The sequence below is a fragment of the Rhodamnia argentea genome, chromosome 7, assembly GCF_020921035.1.
Source record: "Rhodamnia argentea isolate NSW1041297 chromosome 7, ASM2092103v1, whole genome shotgun sequence".
NCBI lineage: Eukaryota > Viridiplantae > Streptophyta > Magnoliopsida > Myrtales > Myrtaceae > Rhodamnia > Rhodamnia argentea.
In genome coordinates this window covers 8,531,199-8,553,018 of record NC_063156.1, presented here as the reverse complement: position 1 = coordinate 8,553,018, position 21,820 = coordinate 8,531,199, and the positions used below count along the sequence as shown (strand labels likewise).

The 21,820-nt window shown below is 40.0% G+C and overlaps 3 protein-coding genes and 1 long non-coding RNA gene across 5 annotated transcripts; 1 reads left to right on the top strand and 3 right to left on the bottom strand.

The window, feature by feature from the left end:
- Nucleotides 1–368: 368 nt before the first annotated feature.
- LOC115752535 (alcohol dehydrogenase class-3) lies at nucleotides 369–5,419 on the bottom strand. Its single transcript, XM_030690768.2, has 9 exons — nucleotides 5,337–5,419; nucleotides 5,084–5,220; nucleotides 4,045–4,091; nucleotides 3,631–3,956; nucleotides 2,361–2,443; nucleotides 2,194–2,269; nucleotides 1,068–1,225; nucleotides 831–992; nucleotides 369–750 (listed from the first exon to the last, which is right to left on the bottom strand). The coding sequence occupies exons 1-9, from the start codon at nucleotides 5,368–5,370 to the stop codon at nucleotides 637–639; spliced, it is 1,137 nt and encodes a 378-aa protein (XP_030546628.1). The 5' UTR covers nucleotides 5,371–5,419; the 3' UTR covers nucleotides 369–636.
- A 2,962-nt stretch (nucleotides 5,420–8,381) lies between these two features.
- LOC125316086 lies at nucleotides 8,382–9,660 on the top strand. Its single transcript, XR_007199405.1, has 2 exons — nucleotides 8,382–8,671; nucleotides 9,073–9,660. It is a non-coding gene; the product is annotated as an uncharacterized LOC125316086 (long non-coding RNA).
- Nucleotides 9,661–12,365: 2,705 nt separating this feature from the next.
- LOC115726776 lies at nucleotides 12,366–13,354 on the bottom strand. Of its 2 annotated transcripts, none has more exons than XM_030656810.2 (2): nucleotides 13,269–13,354; nucleotides 12,366–13,233 (listed from the first exon to the last, which is right to left on the bottom strand). In XM_030656810.2, the coding sequence occupies exon 2, from the start codon at nucleotides 13,207–13,209 to the stop codon at nucleotides 12,385–12,387; it is 825 nt and encodes a 274-aa protein (XP_030512670.2). In that variant the 5' UTR covers nucleotides 13,210–13,233; nucleotides 13,269–13,354; the 3' UTR covers nucleotides 12,366–12,384. The 2 variants fall into 2 exon arrangements, with proteins under 2 accessions (XP_030512670.2, XP_048139132.1); XM_048283175.1 differs by having other exon boundaries at nucleotides 12,366–13,232; nucleotides 13,266–13,320.
- Nucleotides 13,355–20,094: 6,740 nt separating this feature from the next.
- LOC115752478 (GDSL esterase/lipase At1g23500-like) lies at nucleotides 20,095–21,722 on the bottom strand. The gene is made up of 5 exons (XM_030690682.2): nucleotides 21,416–21,722; nucleotides 21,125–21,255; nucleotides 20,800–21,027; nucleotides 20,409–20,658; nucleotides 20,095–20,270 (listed from the first exon to the last, which is right to left on the bottom strand). Exons 1-5 carry the CDS (start codon nucleotides 21,708–21,710, stop codon nucleotides 20,095–20,097), a joined length of 1,080 nt encoding a protein of 359 aa, XP_030546542.1. The 5' UTR covers nucleotides 21,711–21,722.
- Nucleotides 21,723–21,820: the final 98 nt, after the last annotated feature.

Here is a 21,820-nt window from a genome sequence, read left to right as displayed (position 1 = left end):
GATAACGGGATGAGGCAGACAGCGAACTGCTGAAGAATTAGGTTGTATCGCCACAGCTTCCGAACTGAGATCGGCGAGTATCATTTGCGGAGAGTAACTAGTTTCTACTCTAGTGAGATACCCTCTGTACCAACTAGTTTCTCCTGTGCAATAAGTTCCACTTTCGTTTACATGAGGAGAGAGGTTGCATGATCTCGTCAATATATCTAGCATGAGCTGTCTCTAGGACAGCGAAATCGAATCGTCTCCTATGTAGTTCAAAAAAGTTTTGACCTTGCAGACGGCAATGCATAATTGGTGGAGGTATAGGTCCTTGTGGAACAAAATGGAGAATCTAGTTAATGAGAAGTTTCAGTAGATGAACGAAATGGAGAAATATGGATAAGCATTTTCAACCAGAGCTCAATGTTCCTAGAGCGCAAAAGCCAAAAAAAAGCCAGATGAAGTGCCAAAATTTACAGGTGAATACACAGGCAGATTTAAAGAAAATGTCCACCACCAACAGCAAAGAGACGACAGACTATTATGCATCTTATTTGGGTGGCACTTTAACCGGTGGACACTATAGCTGGGATTGTTACATATGCAGCATAGACTTCAGGCATTGCACCATGAACTGGCCTGTCAACCAGAGCTCTAATCCATGGAAAGCACACAACGGAGGCAATCACCTCCATGCAGCAGATGGAAAGCCTCGTTGATCTCCCCAAGAGACAAATTGTGGGTGATATATTCATCAACCTTGATTTCCTGCGGACAAATAAAAGTCAGGATATAATATCATCTGCTCCAACGTAATTCAAATTTCACAGAAGCGACAGATGGCACACCTTTTTCATATATTTGTCGACCAGCCACGGCACCTGCGAACGGCTCTTGAAACCACCAAAAGCTGTTCCTTTCCAAACACGACCGGTTACCAATTGGAAAGGACGCGTGCAGATCTCCTGCCCTGATGCCGCCACACCAACAATCACTGACGTTCCCCAGCCCTGGAAGTAATTCAAGCAAAATTAGGTGCATATTCCGTCTCTCGAATAGAGTCAACAATAAGAAGCAAAACTCACCTTATGACAGCATTCCAAAGCTGCCCTCATTACGGAGACATTCCCGATGCATTCGAAACTGTAGTCAACACCACCGTCAGTGAGATCAACAAGAACCTGTTGGATTGGCTTGTCATGCTCCTTCGGATTCACAAACTCAGTCACTCCAAATGTCTTTGCTGCAAATCACCGTCATATACATGACTATGAATTTCCATAAACTGAACTAAACAATGCTAATTGACCTAGTACAAAGCCCCAAAGCAAGCAGACATTTTCAAATGTATAAGCATCATGCCTACAGCTATCTACATTGATGAAAGTACCGACTCAGAACTGAATTAACCACAGCACACAATGATCTATCGCTTACCTGTACACGTGAGTCTAAATAGTTCAAATTGAAGGTTGCTAAATTTTAGGCTGACTCAGCGAGGTTCATCTTTGGAAGTATTTAGCTTCTTATAGTATGTCACCGATTCAATAATTTGGAAAATTTACATTCCTACTGTTCCGATTTCTTGCAACGGCTAAGTTCAGATTATTCCTAACTTCTAGATTTGTCAACATGAATACAAACCATGAGCTTTCTGACAAACTGACCAATCAATTTTAGGGAATGAGAAACCAGTGACATAGAAGAAGGATGCTTTGTAATCCATAAAATGCACTTTGACAGTCTACGATCTAGCAATGAGAGCATCAAAACATAACCATTACATATTTGAAAAAAGAAAGAACTCCTCGAGCAATACTCGGAGGCTCTTCAATTTTAGGGAATGAGAAACCAGTGACATAGAAGAAGGATGCTTTGTAATCCATAAAATGCACTTTGACAGTCTACGATCTAGCAACGAGAGCATCAAAACATAACCATTGCATATTTGAGAAAAACGAGTAACTTCCTCGAGCAATACTCGGAGGCTCATATCTACTTTCCTGCAAGTTCAGTAGCCAGGCGATGCTTGAGACATGACAAGAAAAGTCCTACTTTTTGGCTACAACGTAATTCTTTATAGGATGTTCCCTCATGGGAGGTGTTTGCCTTGTATGGTATGCTTTGACATGGACAGTAAAATACAAAAGAACTGCCTAAAAGCATACATGTAGGACATCAAAGGTAAATGTCAGAAAAGTAAAGACTTACCTCTATCAAACTTTTTGCTGTCAATGTCTATACCAATTATACGGGAAGCACCAGCTGCTTTTGCACCCTCAGCAACCTAATATATTGTCAGCAGTGTGTGTCGATAAAGAACTCTGTTGTCACCTGGCCAGCAAAAAGGAACATAAAGAAAACTATGTTCGACTTACAGCAAGGCCAACTGTTCCCAGGCCGAAGACAGCGACGATAGACCCTGATTCTACTTTTGCTGTGTTCCATACTGCTCCAAGTCCTAAATGGCAAAGGAAATATGTTAAGAGGCCAATCAAAATATTCTCTACGAAGAAATACGCAACCATCATGAACGAATTTGACAAGTTGTTTAATTATCACAAGAGAATTTCTTCATGATGACTATATGATAGAACTTCTATGATTTTCCAGCACAAGCGCAGGAACTTGGTCAATTTTCATGTCCATGGAAATTGCACAGCAGCAAAGTCTAAAATCAAAGAGAAGGACCAAAAGATCAAATCAAATTTCGTTGACAGACGGGGTAAGATCCTCTGGACCACCAGAAGATGGAAAATCAGAGTAATTAATCGAATTCAAGTATTAGGAACTTATCAGTGCCTCAAGCCTCAAAGATCCTCTGGACCTCAAAGCAACATCTAGATGTGGATGATTCTAGTACTACACCGAAAACATCGACAATATCATGCTCCCTTAACTGTGCATCAATGAACCAGCAACTTAGAGAAGGATAATCATTTTAAATGTTCCAAATCTTGTCCAGGAGCAACTGTAGTGTTTAAGGTTTGCAATGCAAGGATGCTTTGAAACTTTCTCCTCTGCTTTTTGCACTTCTTCTATACATTGATTCATTATCTTCTACCCACACATTTTAACCAAACCATATCCCAACCATCAAGTGGCATCAGCTAAAAGAAGCTCCATTACCCATTAAAAAAATGCAGTTGAAAAAACCAAACAAAATCTAGCAGAAATCCACATTCCACATGTTAATCAAGGTAGAAGATGCTAATGAACAAGTTGCCACACACACACCCCACAATAGTTTTAACTAAGTACTCTTGTCAGACAATATTTAGCCAGGTTCCATCCCATGCTAAATAAACAACATGCATTGGTAAGTAGTATACCATAGTCCATAAAAGAAGTAAACAAGGGAGTGCTGCACAATCAAAATTGTCCAGATCCACCTTTTTTCTTTTATTTGTTCAATGGACAATTATCGAAAGTTGCAACACGATATAGCTGAAGGAACAACATATATAGGCCCAAACCTAGAAAACACAACGGCTTTTGTGATACTCAAGTCTAGAAAGATCTGTTGCAATAGTAGAAACCAGAAGTAGCCACAAGAGTTTCACAACATGCTTCATCTTCTCCAGGGAAATCAACTACTATCTAGCATGTCCTAATTGAATCATAAGGGCATCATAAAGAGCCCCTTACCTGTGGGAACACCACAGCCAAGAAGGCAAACTTTCTCCAGTGGAGCTTTGGGATCAATCTTAGCAACACTGACATCATGAACGACAGTGTACTGGCTGAATGTAGAAGTTCCCATGAAATGGTAGATAGGCTTTCCATTCACAGAGAAACGGCTCTTGCGGTCATTCATCATCACTCCAACACCAGTTGCTGCCCGAACTTTGCCACAGAGGTTAGTCTTCCCTGACTTGCAGAATTTACATTCTCGACATTCTGCCTGATAGCAGGGGATAACATGATCTCCTGGTTGGACTTCAGTAACCCCTTCACCGACACTCTCTACAATCCTTCAGGAAATTTAGGGACAATACTAAATCAATCCAAGATTTGTGACCCAGAAATATTTGATGAAAAGAAACAGGGGATGCTACATACCCTGCAGCTTCATGGCCAAGAATGCAAGGGAACAGACCCTCTGGATCCTGCAAGTAGAGATTAGGTATCGAGCATCAACATAATAACAACCACCTTATTAACAACAGTTAGCTGAGTGGCAAGCTATACCAAATCATCAAACAACAAAAATAGTGAAAGGAACGTTGCAAATAAAAGCATCTTATTTCTATCTCTGACTTTTGAAGTTGCCAACAGTCATTGACGAGTCCCATGTAGACTGGCAACAAGGTGACTCCCATTGTACTGTACTATTGCCTATCCAAAAAAGAGTATTGCTCTGGACTGTTCAAATTTTATGGTATGCTAAGCTTTGCCAGCGAATGATAAATATTATACTTCTAAGCATTCAAATCATCATATTTTTTAATGACTTACACGATCGTGTTGTGTTTGAAGATGTCTTCATCGGATATAAATTACGAATTTAAATAGCCCATCATGTGTTTAAGCTCGAGAAGAACCACCATCCCCTTACAGGTATCAACCCACTCTAAAGTTCAGATTAACAACATTAGGTGTAAAATTTCTTACTGCCTAAGGTAAGAACAAGTTGAGTCTTATACCACAAAATGGGGTTCAACAATGAAACATTATCAACACGTCAATATGTACTTAGAAAAATAGTAAGCTAATGACTCAAGGCAGGAGATAAATCCCATAAAAGTCATACATTCCAACACATCAATTTGAAACCTTCACAAGCACAGCGCTTGCGACTCTCGAGACTTGTAACTTCACCTCAACACGACGAGTGATTCTTTAATTCACCCCACATACACACATTGGAGAGGACTGGTAGAGACCCTCTTTGGCACTCGACGACACCGATCGACAAAAACTGAACCGGTTGGTGATAATTATTAGAAAAAAGAGTACTACGCCATCAGATGAGAAGATATTTACTATTACCTAAACCCATTTTATCAGATTTGAACACGCGCATGCTAAGAACGAGACAAAAAATGAGGGCAAAACCTTACCAAAACAAAAAAGGGAAAAAAAAAAAACCGTCGAGTACCTTGCCACTCCAAGTGTAAGCATCGGTGTGGCAGAGCGCGGTGAAGAGGACCTTGACCCTGACCTCCCCGGCCTGCGGAGGAGCCACCTGCACGTCTTCTACCACCAGCGGCTTGTTCGCCTCCCACGCGACGGCGGCTGCCGCGACATTTCGGTTCGAAGATCATCGGCCAAAGCTCCAGAAAATTAGGGTTCATTTGATGCACGCTTAGATCAATACAGACATGGTGCGTACTAGAGAGAGAGGGGTATACCTTTGCAAGTGATGACCTGGCCTTGAGTAGCCATTGATGAGAGTGAAGAGAGCTCGGCAGACCACAAAATTCTGAGAGAGAGACGCGAGAGCGGCGGAACTTTATGGGGGAAGGGATATTGCCTAAGCACTTTATATTATAATCTTATCTCCCCCTTGAAATTGTATTTAATTACGTTCTTCTTGTGGACCGACTCGTTTAGTTTAGATAGATAAATCACCGCATAATTTAAGAAAAACGAAACAAATCTACGCTCTATTTTATTTCTCGAAAAATAAATGACATGAAAAATTCATATTTTTTAAAATAATTAATTTAATAAAAAAAATTTCATTATTGACGTTAATTAATTAATGGCTTACAAAATGAATGATCATTTTAAAAAAAATATTTAAGTCTTTTATTTTTTTGTAAACAAAAGGAGCCATCACCCTTAACCTCCTTGTCCTAGCAAGCATAGAATCGAATGCCCTCTTAGGATAATGCGGACTATCTCATTCAAAACTAATACTTTGTTTGTTTAATGAAAAAAAAGAAATGATTTGAAAAATATTTTTTTAAAAATAATTAATTGCATCGCTTACAAAAACGTTTGAACAAAAAATATTTTCATATTTAGACATAAATTAGTATTGATAATGAAACAACTTTTCAATTAATTAATTATTCCAATCAATATAAACGGTTATAGATAGAGTGTCTTGTCTATTACCTTTTGCTGGCCACGTACTAAGTCGTTGCTTTCGTCACGGAACCGATATCATTGCAAGTATCGAACGATAAATCGATCTAAACCAATTGGGACAACATTTCTCGCTCTCAATCGGGCGACGTCGTGCTCCCGAAGGCCGAAGCACGTATTAAATGCAGCAAGATCGGTCGAAGCGATCGCGTCCGTCCGTGGCCTGATATGATCAACCCGCACCGCATCCGTCGCTTTTGGATCGTTCGGGCAGCTTCATTAAATGTCTTGTCCTCGGGATCGGATCAAGGCGGATCGATTTTTCTTACGTTTCTCGCTCAGCTCCCTTTGAATCGGGTTTTTTATTCTATTTATTTGAATATTCAATTAAAAAAGAATATTCCACGTCACGTGGGTGGATCAGACAGCTTCAGCGAACATCTAGAGCTTCAGCGGGTCGGGTCGCCTGTTCTCGATCGGTCAAGCACGGCCCGGTCGGCGGCGACAGGAGCAAACCGACACAGGCTATATAAGAAATAAGAATCGGAAGATTCCTAGTTTTTTCAGACCGTTGTTTGGGGAAAACTATAACAAAGCAAATGGATGCGACGACGTTTTCGTTGGTTTCCACGTGATTGAAAATATGGTAGATTTCGGCACAATCAATTTTTAGGGGAATCTGTTAGACCAAAAAAAAAAAAATTGGGAAAAAAAATTACTATCCCTCGCATTAAAAGGAGGATGATTTCACCATGTCGTTAAAGGAATTACCCCACTTATTTTAGTTCAAAAAAATATTGATTAAAGAAGTTATCGATAACCCCGACTTTTCAGTAACATGCTAATAAATCACTGACGCTTCTATGAAATCGTTAACTCCTTTTGACGTCTCACAAATTAGCAATTTTTCTTATCTTGTACAAACTTTTATTTGTCTTTCTTACCGATGCCTTAAATTTACTATAAGAATAAATCAAGTTTATTTAAGTGACTCATCAACTTTTTTCCGATTAAATTACCAACTAGTTTTAGATTATCAACTCTCATGTTAGTTACTTACTAGCATTTACTTTTTTTTTAATTTACCAACTTCCAATGTTTAGCTGACTCTCATACAAACAACTTAAATTTGCCAATTCTTATATAAATTGGCCACCCTCTATTTGAATGATCTACCGGCTTTTTACCAGCTAGTTTCGGTTTACTAAGTCTTATTTAAGTATCTTACCCATGTTTATTTGTTTTTTCTTCATTTACCAGATTTTCCCATTACCAAATTCTTTCCAATTAAATTGGCAAATGGTTTTGGATTATTAAAGTTTATTTGATTTTAATTTAAGTCAAATAAATGTTGGAAAAAAAATTAAAATTTTTCGTAAATATATAAAAACATAAAGATTGGTAAGTAACACAAATGAAAATCAGTAAAACAAAACCAGTTGGTCATTTAATTTGAGAAAAGTTGGAAAGGCACTCTAATTTGGATTGGTTATTGCATTTAAGAGTCAATAAATTCAAAGCGAAGGTAAGTTATGTAAATAAAAGTTGGCGAGTGGATACAACAAATACTAACTTGTGAACTATTAAAAAAAATGGTCATTCCATAAACAAGTTACCTAGAAAGAAGCATTGGTCATTTTTTTTGTATACCAACAGTTTATTTGACATTTATTAACACTTACTAGAATTTGTTAGTACGAAAAAAAGGAAAAAAAGGCTGCTAGCATTTCTGACCATACGATATCCCGATAAATGAGTGTTTTATGCAAAATACGAGGTAATGATGTGTGGATCTACGATTAAGATTGTACCGTCTTTGATAGGAGGAAAATACGCGGTAATGGTATATGGATCTATGATTAAGATTGTACCGTCTTTGATAGTAGGAAATCATTTTTCAAAAAAAAAAAAACATATCTCTAAGCATGAAACAACGGAATTCTACTTTTTCGGAAAGAAAACTAATAATTTGAACAGAACTAAATTGAAAGACACCGAAATAATTTTCGGGGAAAATATTTTCATCATAAACTGATAAGTTTTTAATACTGTAAAAAAGGGGAAAAAAAAAAAAACCCCCCACTGTGCAAACCTCATCTTTGACGGCGGCCAGCGTTGGAGGACTAGATTGTCATAAGCGTGACTTTTTAAAAAATAAGTTGTCATGAGTCATCAATTGTGATTCTTCATCCTCGACATTATATGGAGAACCAGAATTTTGAGATTATAATTTTCATGCAAGTTTATAGCGTGTTCTTTCTCTACGTGGCGAGTCAAACTCCTGTCTTCTGTTTGATTCCTGCCATACTGGTTTAATGCAATGTTGACACGGTGAAAGAACGGGCAGCTCTCTAAGGTGGATATTTGCTTGCTTTTCCTGATTGCTTGAATTGTTTTTTTTTTTTTTATTGTTCTGCGATATTTGAACTGTAATTCTCTCTTTCGTCTGTGCCCATATGACTGCTCAAGGTAATTTAATTATTAACATGTGGATTATTAAGGATGGTTCTGTAGGCAAAGTGCAAAAGCACATAGGCAAAGGAGACAGATCATTTTGCTGGATCACGGCGCTCTTGAACCACAAAATTCGTCGGGGTTCTTTCAAGCTAATTTCATATAGGGTGTGAATCCGATATGCTGCTAGTTTGCAAGAGTGAGTTCACGTAATCGTTGTCATTTTAAATTCCTCGCTGAACTGTTTATTCGTTGGGTTTTAATCCTAACAAGATTTACACCGCTTATCCAATTGATCATGCGATGACAGTGAGGATTTTTTTTTTCCTAGCAATGCTCTGTGTCTGACTTTCCAGTATGCAAGGTCTTGTCTCTTGCTGCTTCAAAATCAGTCAATAGTCTTGGTCTTCATAGGAACTGCAAATAGAGCTGGATTTTGAAATTTCGTAAGATAACTTATGAACTATTACAAGTCCGAGTGATTTTCTTCGTGTTAATCATGCTTAAATAGAGAGAGGAAGCCACCTATATCTAGTGGAAACAATGATCCTCATGTTTTATGAACTGACATCATAAGCTCATGGCAATGGACATGAATAGGCTAGTAGTGTGGCACCTGGAGATGAAGCCTCGCTTCCGGGTGGGGGCGGAGATGTGCCGGCGCCGGTGGTTGGGGTTGATAGTGGCGGGATCTGGCGGGACGGGAGGTCGGGCCATCGGAAGTTTCACCGATGATGACCTCTACTCTTAATTTATATCTCGAGCTTGAGTCCGTGTATGACAAGTGGACGTCTTTGTTCAAGCCGCGTGAGGGAGGAGATCTTTAGTAATCGGTCAATCTATATTCTCGAGATTTTTTCTGCACAGGAGACTCTCTTAATTCCCACACATTGAAGTCCTTTATTGAGCCCCACAGAGTGGAGAGTTTCTTTGGTTCATACATAAGCAAGCTCCGGACACATGGACGATTTGTGCTGTGAATTCTGCATCCGATTGAGTTTTTTTTTTTTTTTTTTTGCTAAGCGTGGTTTTGGACTTAGTTTAGTTGTGGGAAACGCTTGAGTGTATGAGAGATTGTAATTCTAATTCTCCGATTATTAGTGGATAACTTGCTGTTGGCTCTTCCCGTGGAGTAGGTACCGACACTCGGGACCGAACCACGTAAATATCTAGTGTCCTTTATGGTTCATCATTTATTTCTCTGGTAATTTCGCATTGACTTAACTTGCAAGATACCGTCAAGTTCCGCATTAATTTTACAAAAGCTACTTTTTGACCCTGAGAGCAATGGTTGCCTTTAGCAAAGAACTAGATGGAGTAATACTTCCTGGTTTTGTCGAGGGTGGCCGATTCAAGTGGTCGGGATGGTGAATGGAGAGGCGGTCTCGCAGTTGTCCTTAAAGATGTTTAATTCCTAGCTATTTTATCCCCCAAAAATCAGGGAAAAGAGTAAAATCTAATTACCAGACAATCCAAACACACTTTGAGAACAAAAATCTAAAAGATGGCTCACATGTTAGAGGATACAATACGTAAAAGACAGTATCTTACCTAATACTCCGTCATATAATGTTTGTTTTTTTAATTTGGGCCATGGTACTTCATAGGATTGAAACCACTGTAAATCAAATTGTACTTGTTATTTGAACTTCTTACAAGACAACCGCCGAACAGTGGGCCGAGAAAAAGACGCCACACTTGTTAATTGTCATCTATGGTAAAGCATCAAAGCAGCGGAGATCAATTTGTGCGACATTATGTGAATTTGAAAATTAACGGCAAGGAATAATGAATTTGATGGAGTAAAATGCTCGCCTAAAACCCCGCCAACCTCGTAGTAACGTATTAGTTAAAAAGGATAATAATATCGAAAGTAAAAGAATAAAATAGTAAATCAGTTTCCACACCTCGTTTAAAGCTATAAGTTCTACATGAAAGTTACTGAGAGCATGAACCTAAACGTATCATCTTAGACATAGTCAAGCCATTCACATAGAAAGGGAGGGTGAAATGGAGTTGGAAATGTGTTTTAATGGGTCTTGATTCAAAACTCAAATCTAAGGTTCGAATGTTCCCAAAAGTTTCCCCGTGTATTGAAACATCAATTAGAGACTTTAATAATAGTCATATACTTCAAGTCGCTGCACGAGACGACCCCCCCAAATGAAATTCCATGCCGATTTCGACGCGGTTGGCGAACCAAAGAAGGCTTACATGTGCAGAACAGGGGTCCGGGTAAAGGTCTTGAGCTCTATGTTGCCGATCCGTGCGAAAGAAGTTAGTCCGAAAATTTATCGGTTGCGCACGTAACGTCACGAGCATCTTACTGGAGATGGTCTAGTCAAGTTGCCCTGAACATGACTTTGATTAGCAGCATAAATCTGTTACCCAAAAGAAAAATCGCAGCAAGGATCTTTACCTGAACGAAAGAATAAAAGCGAAAAGTTGCTGAGAGCAACAAGCATTGGGGGGCCCTGATTCGAAGAGATGGCCAAAGAGCATCCTGATGTGTGGCTCTGAACAAAATTCTTGAATGTCACGAGTCGTTAAAGTTCCATGGCTTAACTTCTTATGGATGAAATGTTAACATTTTTTAAGTAATGTTGTGTTAATTATTTGGTCATTGCATCCTTGGGCTTTGAAACTAAACCGATAATTCGATTTTTGAAAACCATTAAAAAAAAAAATAAAAGAGACTCTGACCTTGGGATGGGCTCAAACCAGCTCTCACATGATTTAATTAATTTGATTTGAGCAGATCTAGGTTGATTCAGGCTTGAAATGAGAAAATCATCCGATCAGTTTTAAACCTACTGTACATATGCTAATTCAGTTTAGAATTTTCTACTTTTGCCAGTGCTCGGCCAGGGCTCAACTGAGATCCAAAGAAGGCTCGGCCATGGCTTGGCTTTTTGAAAGGCTCGACGGCAAGTCACTTAGAGGAGGAGTCACGGAGCTCGCCGAGATCTGGAGGCTCGGTCATGTCCGTCGAGCTTGCTGAGATCTCAACGATCAGAAGGTCAACAAGCATGCAGAGGGGTGTTGAGCTCTCGAGATGGGGTCCAACGGCGGCTACATGGTGCTGTCGTTCGATGGAGGTTTTGCAACCGAGAGTGGATTGGTCGTGCTCTACCTTTATTTTGCAAACATCATGGTACTGTTCATCCAAGTATGAAAAAATATTTAGCAAAGCGACCTCGTTTTGTCTAAAATTATTCATATAATGTGAACGTGCCATTATATGCTAATATGCCTAATATCCAGGTCACAAAAAGTGCCCTATGCGATCAAACACAATGAAGGGGTAATTCGTGTATTTCAATCTTATTATTACTTTCGGCCAAATCCCCTAAAAAATTTCAAATTTTAAGTCCACCCCTAATTCTGTCTCAAATTTTTTTTTTTGTCTCATAAATCCCGAACTTTCACTCTAGTCCCAAATTTGCCTATACATCCAAAATTTGCCACAGTATGCTCAAAATTACGACATGAGAACCAGTTAGAAATTCATTATCAAAACCTACGTCTTCACCCACACCCTCATCTTGTAGGGAACAATAACAACCTCATGATATTGGTAACATGGAAGAAATAAGTAGCTATTTTTGGACGTGCATACAAATTATCTATTTAACAAACCCTTTGGAAAACTTCGAAAGATCTTCCAAGTAGCATGTTTGAATACTGGGTCTTGAGTTCCTGCTTTGACGGCATTCCAGACATCATGTAGAATCTCCATCTGTTCGTCGGTCTTCTTCGAGCTGTTTGAGCTGAGTCAACCAGCTGCTGGAGTGGGCTATCAGCGGTGCTTTTCCCTACTTAATCGGGATCTGACTCTGGTCATTCGTCTATGATTCTGGTGGTGAACCTTTTGGAGGTGAATCTTGAGAGGGTTCTGCTACGCTCCGAGGATTACTCAAACCTAACATAAAGCTTGTTGTTTTTGACCGTATATGCTCCTCTGGTAGTGGCAGCCTCTTGAGCGTTCAAAGGGGGTTCTTCTCTCTGGAAATTGAAATCGCGGATTATTTCTGATTTGCTGACTTCAATTGGCTGAGGAATTGTTCTGGCATCTACGGTGCTGGGTTTTATGTAAATGCTCTTTCCGTCTGATTCTTTTTCGGCTCTGAACATGTAATCCCTAGACGTGTAGGGATATGGTCGTTCTAGCCAGGCAAAGTGGGTATTAATGCTCAAGCTTAAACCCTTACTTTCCTCCGTCATGTTTACCTGAGCTTTCGCATCAATGACACAACACGATAGCTTGTGTCGGTCACCAGCACTAATAAGCAAATTCAGAAACATTTCTGTATATACCGCTCCGGTGTACAGGTTGGTAGACCAAATTCCCATAATCTGTCGTTCTGTATCAAGAATACGCTTGTCTCTCAAAACAACGGTTAGAGGAATATCCAAACCTGTGTTTCCTAGCCATTTGGCTAAGATTTGGATGGCAGATATGTGGTAGAATCCCCATTCTCTGGTAACATCTTGGTCCTCCCATGCTGAGGTGTGGACTTCAGTGTTACCATCGTAGTCTCTTGTGGTGGCCTTGTAGGCCCTCACACTTTTCCCCTTCTTTGCCCTTTTAGTATCATAGAGCATACTTTCAGTTAAATTCGGAGCTTTGAAGTTGCTTACCTCGTCAACTTCTTCGAAGGTGATTTTGCCGTAGGCCTGATACCGAGGCTTCCGAAGCCCCTTGGCTTTCAACCCAATCTTCTCCAGGAAACTCATGGCGCTTCGCCTTTTCACTACTCGGGCTTTACCTTGCCACAACAGCTGGCTTCTTCAAGAGAATTCTTATGAGCGAGAGAATTCGGGGATTGAAGGATGCCTAGAACTGAGGTGAGGAGTGCCTTACATAGGCTTACAAGGCTGAGTAAAGAAGGAAACATTGTTGGTGGGTCCTCTCTTCACGTGATGCTTTAACCCCTTTTGTAAAAGCAAAGATGCTCTTACTTTTGACATGCAATCTCCGCACCGAGCGCTAGAACGCAAATGCAGAGAAAATATTAGAAGCTTCTAAAGTGCCAGCACATCTTTAAGCCAATTCAATAAAAATTCGCCACGTGGTAAGTTGGGTCTCACCATCAACCTTAATTTATCCCCTCTGTTAAATTTTCTTCACCGTTGCTTTATTCCCCGTTAACTCCTTTCTCTCCCGTTACCCGCTCTCTCTCTCTCTCCTCTCCACTTTTCACTTTCTACCAGTTTTCACTGTCGTCTTCTTCTTCTTGTCACGCACGCACGCCACCGCCATGGCCGACGGCTGGCCACAGGCGAGGGTTGCTATCGCTTGTGTTCGGGCAAGATGAGAACATCCTTGGGTCGGAACCCGGTGACCGGGTCATCGAAGGGAGGGATTTCGTGGGTGTGATGGAATTTCTCCACCCGGCTCTTTGAAGACTCAGAAGAATCGGAACTCGTGAGCTATTTCGTTGTGTTGGAAATTAAACCAAATTCATTAAGTATCACCAAGGTGTCGATGACTCCATTAGACTCCCAAGGCGCATGCACGCGCTTGTGCATAAATCAAAAACTGTCTTTAATACTTTGTAGTCTTTCAAGTGTCTTTTAGAGTTACAATGTTTTGATTAATGTATTTAGTTGTTCTTTATTTATGAGTCGTGTAATTGAAGAGTCATTGTATTATGTCTATATAAAGGCTTGTCTTGTAACCATTTCGATATGAGAATGAGAATTTCTAAATTGAACAAAATCCCCTCCTCTCGAGCCGTCTAAATCGTCCTTCCTCTTTGTCTTATTCCCATCAACGTGGTATCAAAGCTTTTGGTTCATAATCATGGCCTCAACAAGTAATCTGCTTCCTTTTCAATATCCCCGCCTTACCAAAGAAAACTATGGTAACCGGGCTTCGAGAATGAAAGCTCTACTCGGCACCTATAGTGTTTGGGAAGTTGTCAATAACGGATATGATGAGCTAGATGATGAAGTTACCATGAATAAAAATCAAAGGAATGCCTTGGAGAAGATTCGATCAAAAGATCAGCATGCCCTGTCAATCATCTATCAATGCTTAGATGATTCGATGTTCGAGAAAGTGTCAAACGTTTCTACTTCAAAGGAGGCATGGGAGATACTTCGCAACACACACCAAGGAGTACAAAAAGTTCAAAAGATTCGCCTTCAAACTCTAAGAGGCAAGTTCGAGGTAATTTGTATGAAAGAATCCGAGTCGATTTCTGATTATTTCACAAGAGTTTTAGCAATTGTGAACCGGATGAAAAGAAGTGGTGAAGAAGTTCTCGATGGTCGAGTCGTCGAGAAGATTCTTCGATCGTTAGACAAAAAGTTCGACCACATTACGGTTGCAATCAAGGAATTCAAAGACCTTGATGCCATGACGATCGATGAACTTATGGGTTCATTACAAGCCCATGAAGAAAGACTCGGAACAAATAAGCATGAACCGGTGGAGGAAGTACTCTAAACTCGGTTGCCGATCCGAGATGAGAAGGAACAAAGACGAGAACCTGTGCAAGTTCGAAGCACTAATCAAGATCGAGGTCGAGTTCGTGGTCACCGTCATGGAAGAGGTCGTGGAGGAAGCAAAAGGGAATTTGCTCGCAAAGAAGGTGGCTACTAAAATCAACGTTTTGTTTGTGGAAGAGGGAGAAATTCGAGATGTCAATGGTATGATAAATCTAAAATTTGTTGTTATCATTGCAATAAACTGGGTCATTATGCTTCTGATTGTTGACATAAAGAAAATAGTGGAGCAGATGAAAAGGCAAACTTGGTGAATGATACCGATAACATTCTTTTATTGGCATTCAAAGAAGACGGAGGAGAAAAGAGTGATACGTGGTACTTGGACACTAAAGCAAGCAACCACATGTGCAGAAGAAATGAGATGTTTGCCGAGTTAGATGAGACAGTCAAAGGGAAAGTCTCATTCGGTGATAATTCCCAAATTCTTGTCGAACACAAAGGTACAATCCGGATTCGTTTGAAGAATGGGGCACTTCATTTGATTTCTAACATTTATTATGTTCCAAAAATGTCAAGCAATATCTTGAGTTTGGGACAGCTTCTGGAGAAAGGATATTCTATGCACATGAAAGATCTTAGCCTTGTGCTAAGAGATCAAAATAATAAGTTGATTGCATCCGTGAAGATGTCGAAGAACAGGATGTTCACTCTCAATATAAAAAATGAAATGGCTCGTTGCTTAAAATCATATGTGGATGATCCTTCATGGTTGTGGCATAGTAGGTTCGGCCATCTCATTTTTGGTGGACTCAATATGCTTTCTCATAAGAAGATGGTTTATGGCTTACCACATATTGATCATCTTGATCAATTATGTGAAGGATGTGTCATCGGCAAGCATTCTAGAACCAGCTTTCCAAAAGAAGCAACTTTTCGAGCAAAGAAGCCGCTGGAATTGATCCATTCGGATGTGTACGGTCCAATCACGCCCAGTCATATGGTAATCATCGATATTTTGTTACATTTATTGATGACTTTACTTGAAAAACTTGAGTGTATTTTTTTAAAGAAAAATCGGAAGTGTTTGAAACTTTCAAACAATTCAAGAAATTAGTTGAAAAAGAGAGTGACTATTTCATTAAAGCCTTGAGAACCGATCGTGGAGGAGAATTTATTTCTGCCACATTCAACAAATTTTGTGATGATTATGATATTCAGCATTTCCTGACGGCTCCTTATTCTCCTCAACAAAATGGCATGGCGGAACAGAAAAATAGAACCATTCTTGACATAGTTCGAAGCATGTTGAAAAGCAAAAATCTGCCCAAAGAACTTTGGGGTGAGGCTGTTATGTGTGCAATCTATCTTCAAAATAGATGTCCGACAAATGGACTTGAAGGTGTGACTCCACAAGAAGCATGGATTGGGAGAACACCTAGTGTTTCACATTTGAGAATTTTTGGGAGCATTGCATATGCTCATCTTCCGGATCAGAAAAGATCAAAGTTGGAAGATAGGAACAAAAAGCTCATTTTTATTTGGTATGACTCTTCATCGAAAGCTTATAAATTATTTGATCTTAACACTCTAAAAGTGTACATAAGTAGAGATGTACAGTTCGATGAAGATGCTTTATGGGAGGACAATACAAAAGATCAAGTGAATGTTCATGGTGATTCCAGTCAAATGAAGTTGAAGGATCAACCTTCACCTTCCTCTCCAACATCATTTTCGAGTCCGAGTTCATCAACACCAACTTCTTCAAACGGTGTCAACAAACCAACAACACAAAGATCGAGAAGATTGTCCGAGCTTTATGAAGTTACCGATGAACTTCACCTTGTATGCCTTCTTGCAGATTGTGAGTCGATTGTGTATGATGATGCTGTAAAAGAAGAAAAATGGAGGAAAGCCATGAATGAAGAAATCGAAGCTATTGAGAAAAATCAAACATGGCAACTTGCGGATCTTCCGAAGGACAAGAAAGCAATTGGTGTCAAATGGGTCTATAAGGCGAAAAAGAACGAGAAAGGAGAAGTCACTCATTATAAGGCTAGGCTCGTCGCAAAAGGGCACAAGCAAAAGGCTGGAATTGATTATGATGAGGTATTTGCCTTGTCATTCGCTTGGAAACGATTAGATTAATCATTTTTGTTGCAACTCAAAATGCATGGAAAATTCATCAAATGGATGTCAAATCCACATTTTTAAATGGCATCTTTGAAGAAGAAATTTTCGTTAAACAACCCGAAGGGTTTCTTGTGAAAGGTCATGAAGACAAAGTGCTGAGATTGAAGAAAGCTCTGTATGGACTTAAACAAGCATCGAGAGCATGAAATTCCAGAATTGATACCTATTTCAAGGCAAATGGATTTTCTTAATGTCCATATGAACATGTGCTCTATTTCAAGCATGAAAAAGGTGATGTTCTATTGGCTTGTTTATATGTGGATGACCTTATTTTTACAGCAAATAATGCAGCAATGATTGATGCTTTTAAGGCATCTATGGTGAAAGAATTTGAAATGACCAATAATGGTCTCATGAATTATTTTCTCGGTATCAAAGTAAAGCAAAGTGGTGATGGGTTTTTTATTTCCCAAAAAGGTTATGCGGAAAACATACTTGAAAAGTTTGACATAAAGAATTGTACATTGGTAAATACACCAATGGAATGCGGAGCCAAACTTTCAAAGTTCGATGAATGTGTCGATGTTGATTCGACATATTATAGGAGCTTGATTGGGAGCCCGAGATATTTGACATGTACAAGGCCGGACATATTGTATAGTGTCGGAATCATGAGTCGATATATGTAGAAACCAAAATCCTCTCATCTTAAAGCTGCAAAGAAGATACTTCGATATGTCAAAGGTACTGTTTCTCACAGCTTACGTTATTATCCATCTCAAAATTTTTGACTTAGAGGTTTTTCAAACAGTGATTATAGTGGAGATATCGATGATCGAAAAAGCACTTCAGGCTTCGTTTTTTTCTTATGTGATACTGCTTTCACATGGTCATTGAAGAAGCAATCCAGTGTTACACTTTCGACATGTGAAGCCGAATATGTTGCAGCATCTTCATGCGTACGTCATGCGATATGGTTGAGAAAACTTCTCAAAGAAATTCATTTGGAGCAGAAGAATGCGACAGAGATTAATGCCGATAATGTTTCAGCCATTGCTTTGGCGAAGAATCTAGTTTTGCATGAACGAAGCAAACATATCGATGTTTGATATCACTTCATTCGAGAACATGTGACGGAGAAAGAAATCGAAGCGTCGTATGTAAAGACCGAAGATCAAGTCGCAGACATATTACTAAACCTCTAAAGATCGATGTGTTTCGAAAATTCAAGAGTCTACTTGGAATGATTGATGGAAGAGAATTTGGTTTAAGAGGGAGTTTTGTTGGAAATTAAACCAAATTCATTAAGTATCGCCAAGGTGTCGATGACTCCATTAGACTCCCAAGGCGCATGCACGCCCTAATGCATGAATCAAGAACTATCTTTAATGCTTTATAGTCTTTCCAAGTGTCTTTTAGAGTTACAATATTTTGATTAATGCATTTAGTTGTTCTTTATTTATGAGTCGTGTAATTGAAGAGTCATTGTATTATGCCTATATAAAGGCTTGTCTTGTAACCATTTCGGTATGAGAATGAGAATTTATAAATTGACCAAAATCCCCTCCTCTCGAGCTGTCTAAATCGTCATTTCTCTTTGTCTTATTCCCATCAACGTGGTATCAGAGCTTTTGGTTCATAATCATGGCCTCAACAAGTAATCTGCTTCCTTTTCAATAGTTGATTTGGGAAAAGAAAATCTTTAATGAATCAAGAATTGGGATGCGAGGAAAATTTCTGCAAATTTCCTTGGCGCTACAAGACAAAAGAAGGGATTATATATATTAGTTCTTGTGGTGGGCCCAGGTCAAAAAAAAAGAAGAAAAGTCGTTGACCCTATAATACAGAAGGTACTAGGGCGTGGGTCCCATCATTATTTAGTATATATTAGTTCTTGTGGTGGGCCCAGGTCAAAAAAAAGAAGAAAAGTTGTTGACCCTATAATACAGAAGGTATTAGGGCGTGGGTTTAAAAAGGTGAGTGCACTGTAGCCGCCAGAGGTTCTTTCGGGCTTCTCAACGCACAAAGAAGACGACGAAAAAGAAGCCGCGCAAATCAAGAAAAAAAGGGTCGCCGCACAGTAGCCTTCGTACGAAGAAGAAAGAAAACCGAGAACTCTGCACGTTCTTGGTTTCGGACTATACAAAGGGTTTCAATCGCAAAGGGATTTGTTCGTAAGTTTTACATCTGAGTTATTTTATTATTTATAAATATTTGAGACTTGGATGTAATTTAGGTGCGGGAAACACGAGCGTATTGAGCGATTATAACTGCGATTCTCCGATTATAGTGGATTGTTCTTACTGGCTCTTCCGTGGATATAGGTATCGGTATTCGGATCGAACCGCGTAATCTTTGGTGTCTTTTATCGTTTCTCGTTATTTTTATGAGCTTTTTCGCATTGACTTATTTGTAAGATCTTGATTAGTTTCCGCGTGTTATATTTCAACACAAACTACTCATTCATATGCACTGGATAAGGCTTTCCATATCATATAATCAAAGTTGTAAACTTTAATTTTCAATTATTTTTCTCAATGTAGTAATCTAACATTTTCATAATATCATAACAAGGTGTTCCTACTTTCGATTAAAAGATATATATATATATATATAATATATGAGTAGACAATATCGATTCTGTTTTTGACCGTTAGCAAAAAGGGCGCACATAGAGGCGTATGGAAATGAACGAAAGCAAACGAAGACAGGATGGGGAAAAGTTCAATAGAAATGGAGAAGTTATAAAAGACTCAAGCAAGAAGATGAGAGTTGGTCGATCTAGTAAATCACTTCGTACCTACTCTTTAAAATATAATATCGTCGTTATTGTATAATGCAACACAAACTAAGAAAGCATTTCCGAAAATAAATCCACTCGCAATGTTTTACTCCAAACATACGTGGATGATTCAGATCTCTTTTACTCGGAAAACATTCATTAATTACAATTCCCCAACACTAAACCAAGAAGCCAGATGATTCTTTGTAAGGTAGACACGAAGGTCCCGATAATCAGCTCGTGGAGCCGCCGCGCTACATGTTCGAACACGCCTGGACGATGGCAGGAGCGAGAGCGCGGTAGGCTTTCTCGGAAGGATGAGCGGCGTCCCAGAAAACGAAATCCGGTACGTTCGGACAAGTGAATGGACTCAGTCCATTGCACAGCAGCGTTAGTACGCCACAGCATCCTACGTTAGCGACTCGAAAACCTGAAAAAATTTTACATGCCCATTTTTGTAGTGTCAAGTTTGCGAAGCGAACTCTTTAAGACTGCAATGAAAAGGCAATGCATGCTGGGAGCGCGCATGGTGATGAATGTGGTTGGAAATTAGAGCTTAAGTGCTTACCAAATTGATTAGGGTTTCGTATTAGATTGAGGAGAGGATCATAGACGTTGATGTAGACTATCCGGGAATCCGTGAGTTCGCCGGTGAGAGAACTCGACATGGCGGAGAGTTTAGAATTGAACAATTGCGCCGCTTGGTTGGCCAACTCCGAGCAAAGAAGGCCACCTACCGGAGCTCTGCCCGATGGCAAGCATCCCAATGGTAAAGCGCTTAGGAGTGCAAATCTCCGCGCGCCGAGCGCATACAAGCCCTGTAAACAGCGTACAGAAAGCAAAAATGAAAAGCAAAATATGGGAGGATGCTTTGGATTCTTTCCGCGATGGGCGAGCTAGATATACAAGGACGCATGCCGATTCAAATGATGCATTTTCCATGGCTAACAGGAATCTACCCTGATGAAAGTTGAAGTGGAAATCACCAAGAAATCAGCGTATTCAGGGAAGGTCATGGGCCGTAGGTGGGCGGATAAATAGGTGAAGGCGATGTCGTTGTTGCCAGCAGACATCAGATAGAGGCTGCTGTTGAGTATGGCGGTGGCGTTTTCGGCTCCAACGACCGCGTTCAGCTTCCCTACGTACTCGTTGAACTGCTTCAGTTGATCTTCCATGGCCAATACGCCCTGGCACATTGAAAGACACATGATCGACTATTTCGGAGCGAGTGCTTGGAGAGCTGATGAGCGTAAATTTCAAAGAATTGAAGGGCGAGAAATGAACCTGCGTTCCGGCTGTTAGCGGATCTAAGCCTGAGCCACCTGAAGCGAAGCAAACGCCCGTCGGAAGATCCACGTCCTTTAGATTAGGATCCAAATATGCTGGTAATAGCTCTTTGATTCCGAGCCCTTCCGCTGTTTAAGAATTTTGTGCAGGTTCGAATTTCAATCAGCATTGTACATCAGGCACTGCTATAGTTCAATGTGCTCATTACCGAAGAGTACTACAAAATCGAATCGGGTTGCATCTAATTCCATCTCAGTGAAAAAGGAAAAAAAAAAAAAAGGTACTTACTTATCAAGTCCGACAGGACTTTTCCGTCACCAAACCGGCCGGTGGGTACAGCTCCGGGAAAATCCCTGCCGTAAGGAGGGTAGTTGCACTTGCTCAGCGTCCTGAGGTTATTGTTGTTACCCGTGTCGAGGATCGAGTCCCCAAACGCAAACAGCGCCGGGTACGTAGCGTTGCCACCGTTCTTGGTGGCAAAGACGACCTTGGAAGAGGCCCGAAGCAGAAGCAGTAGCAGCAGAGAGATCAGGCAGAGCCACGACAAGTTCTTGCCGCCATCAAGAAAAGCGACGAGAGACATTGGTGATGACAAGAAGGATGAACCGAGAGGATTTGTGAGGGCGTGGAGACGGAGATTTTGCATGTATTTATACACAAGACGAGGCGAGGGACGTTCTGAATTGGTAAATA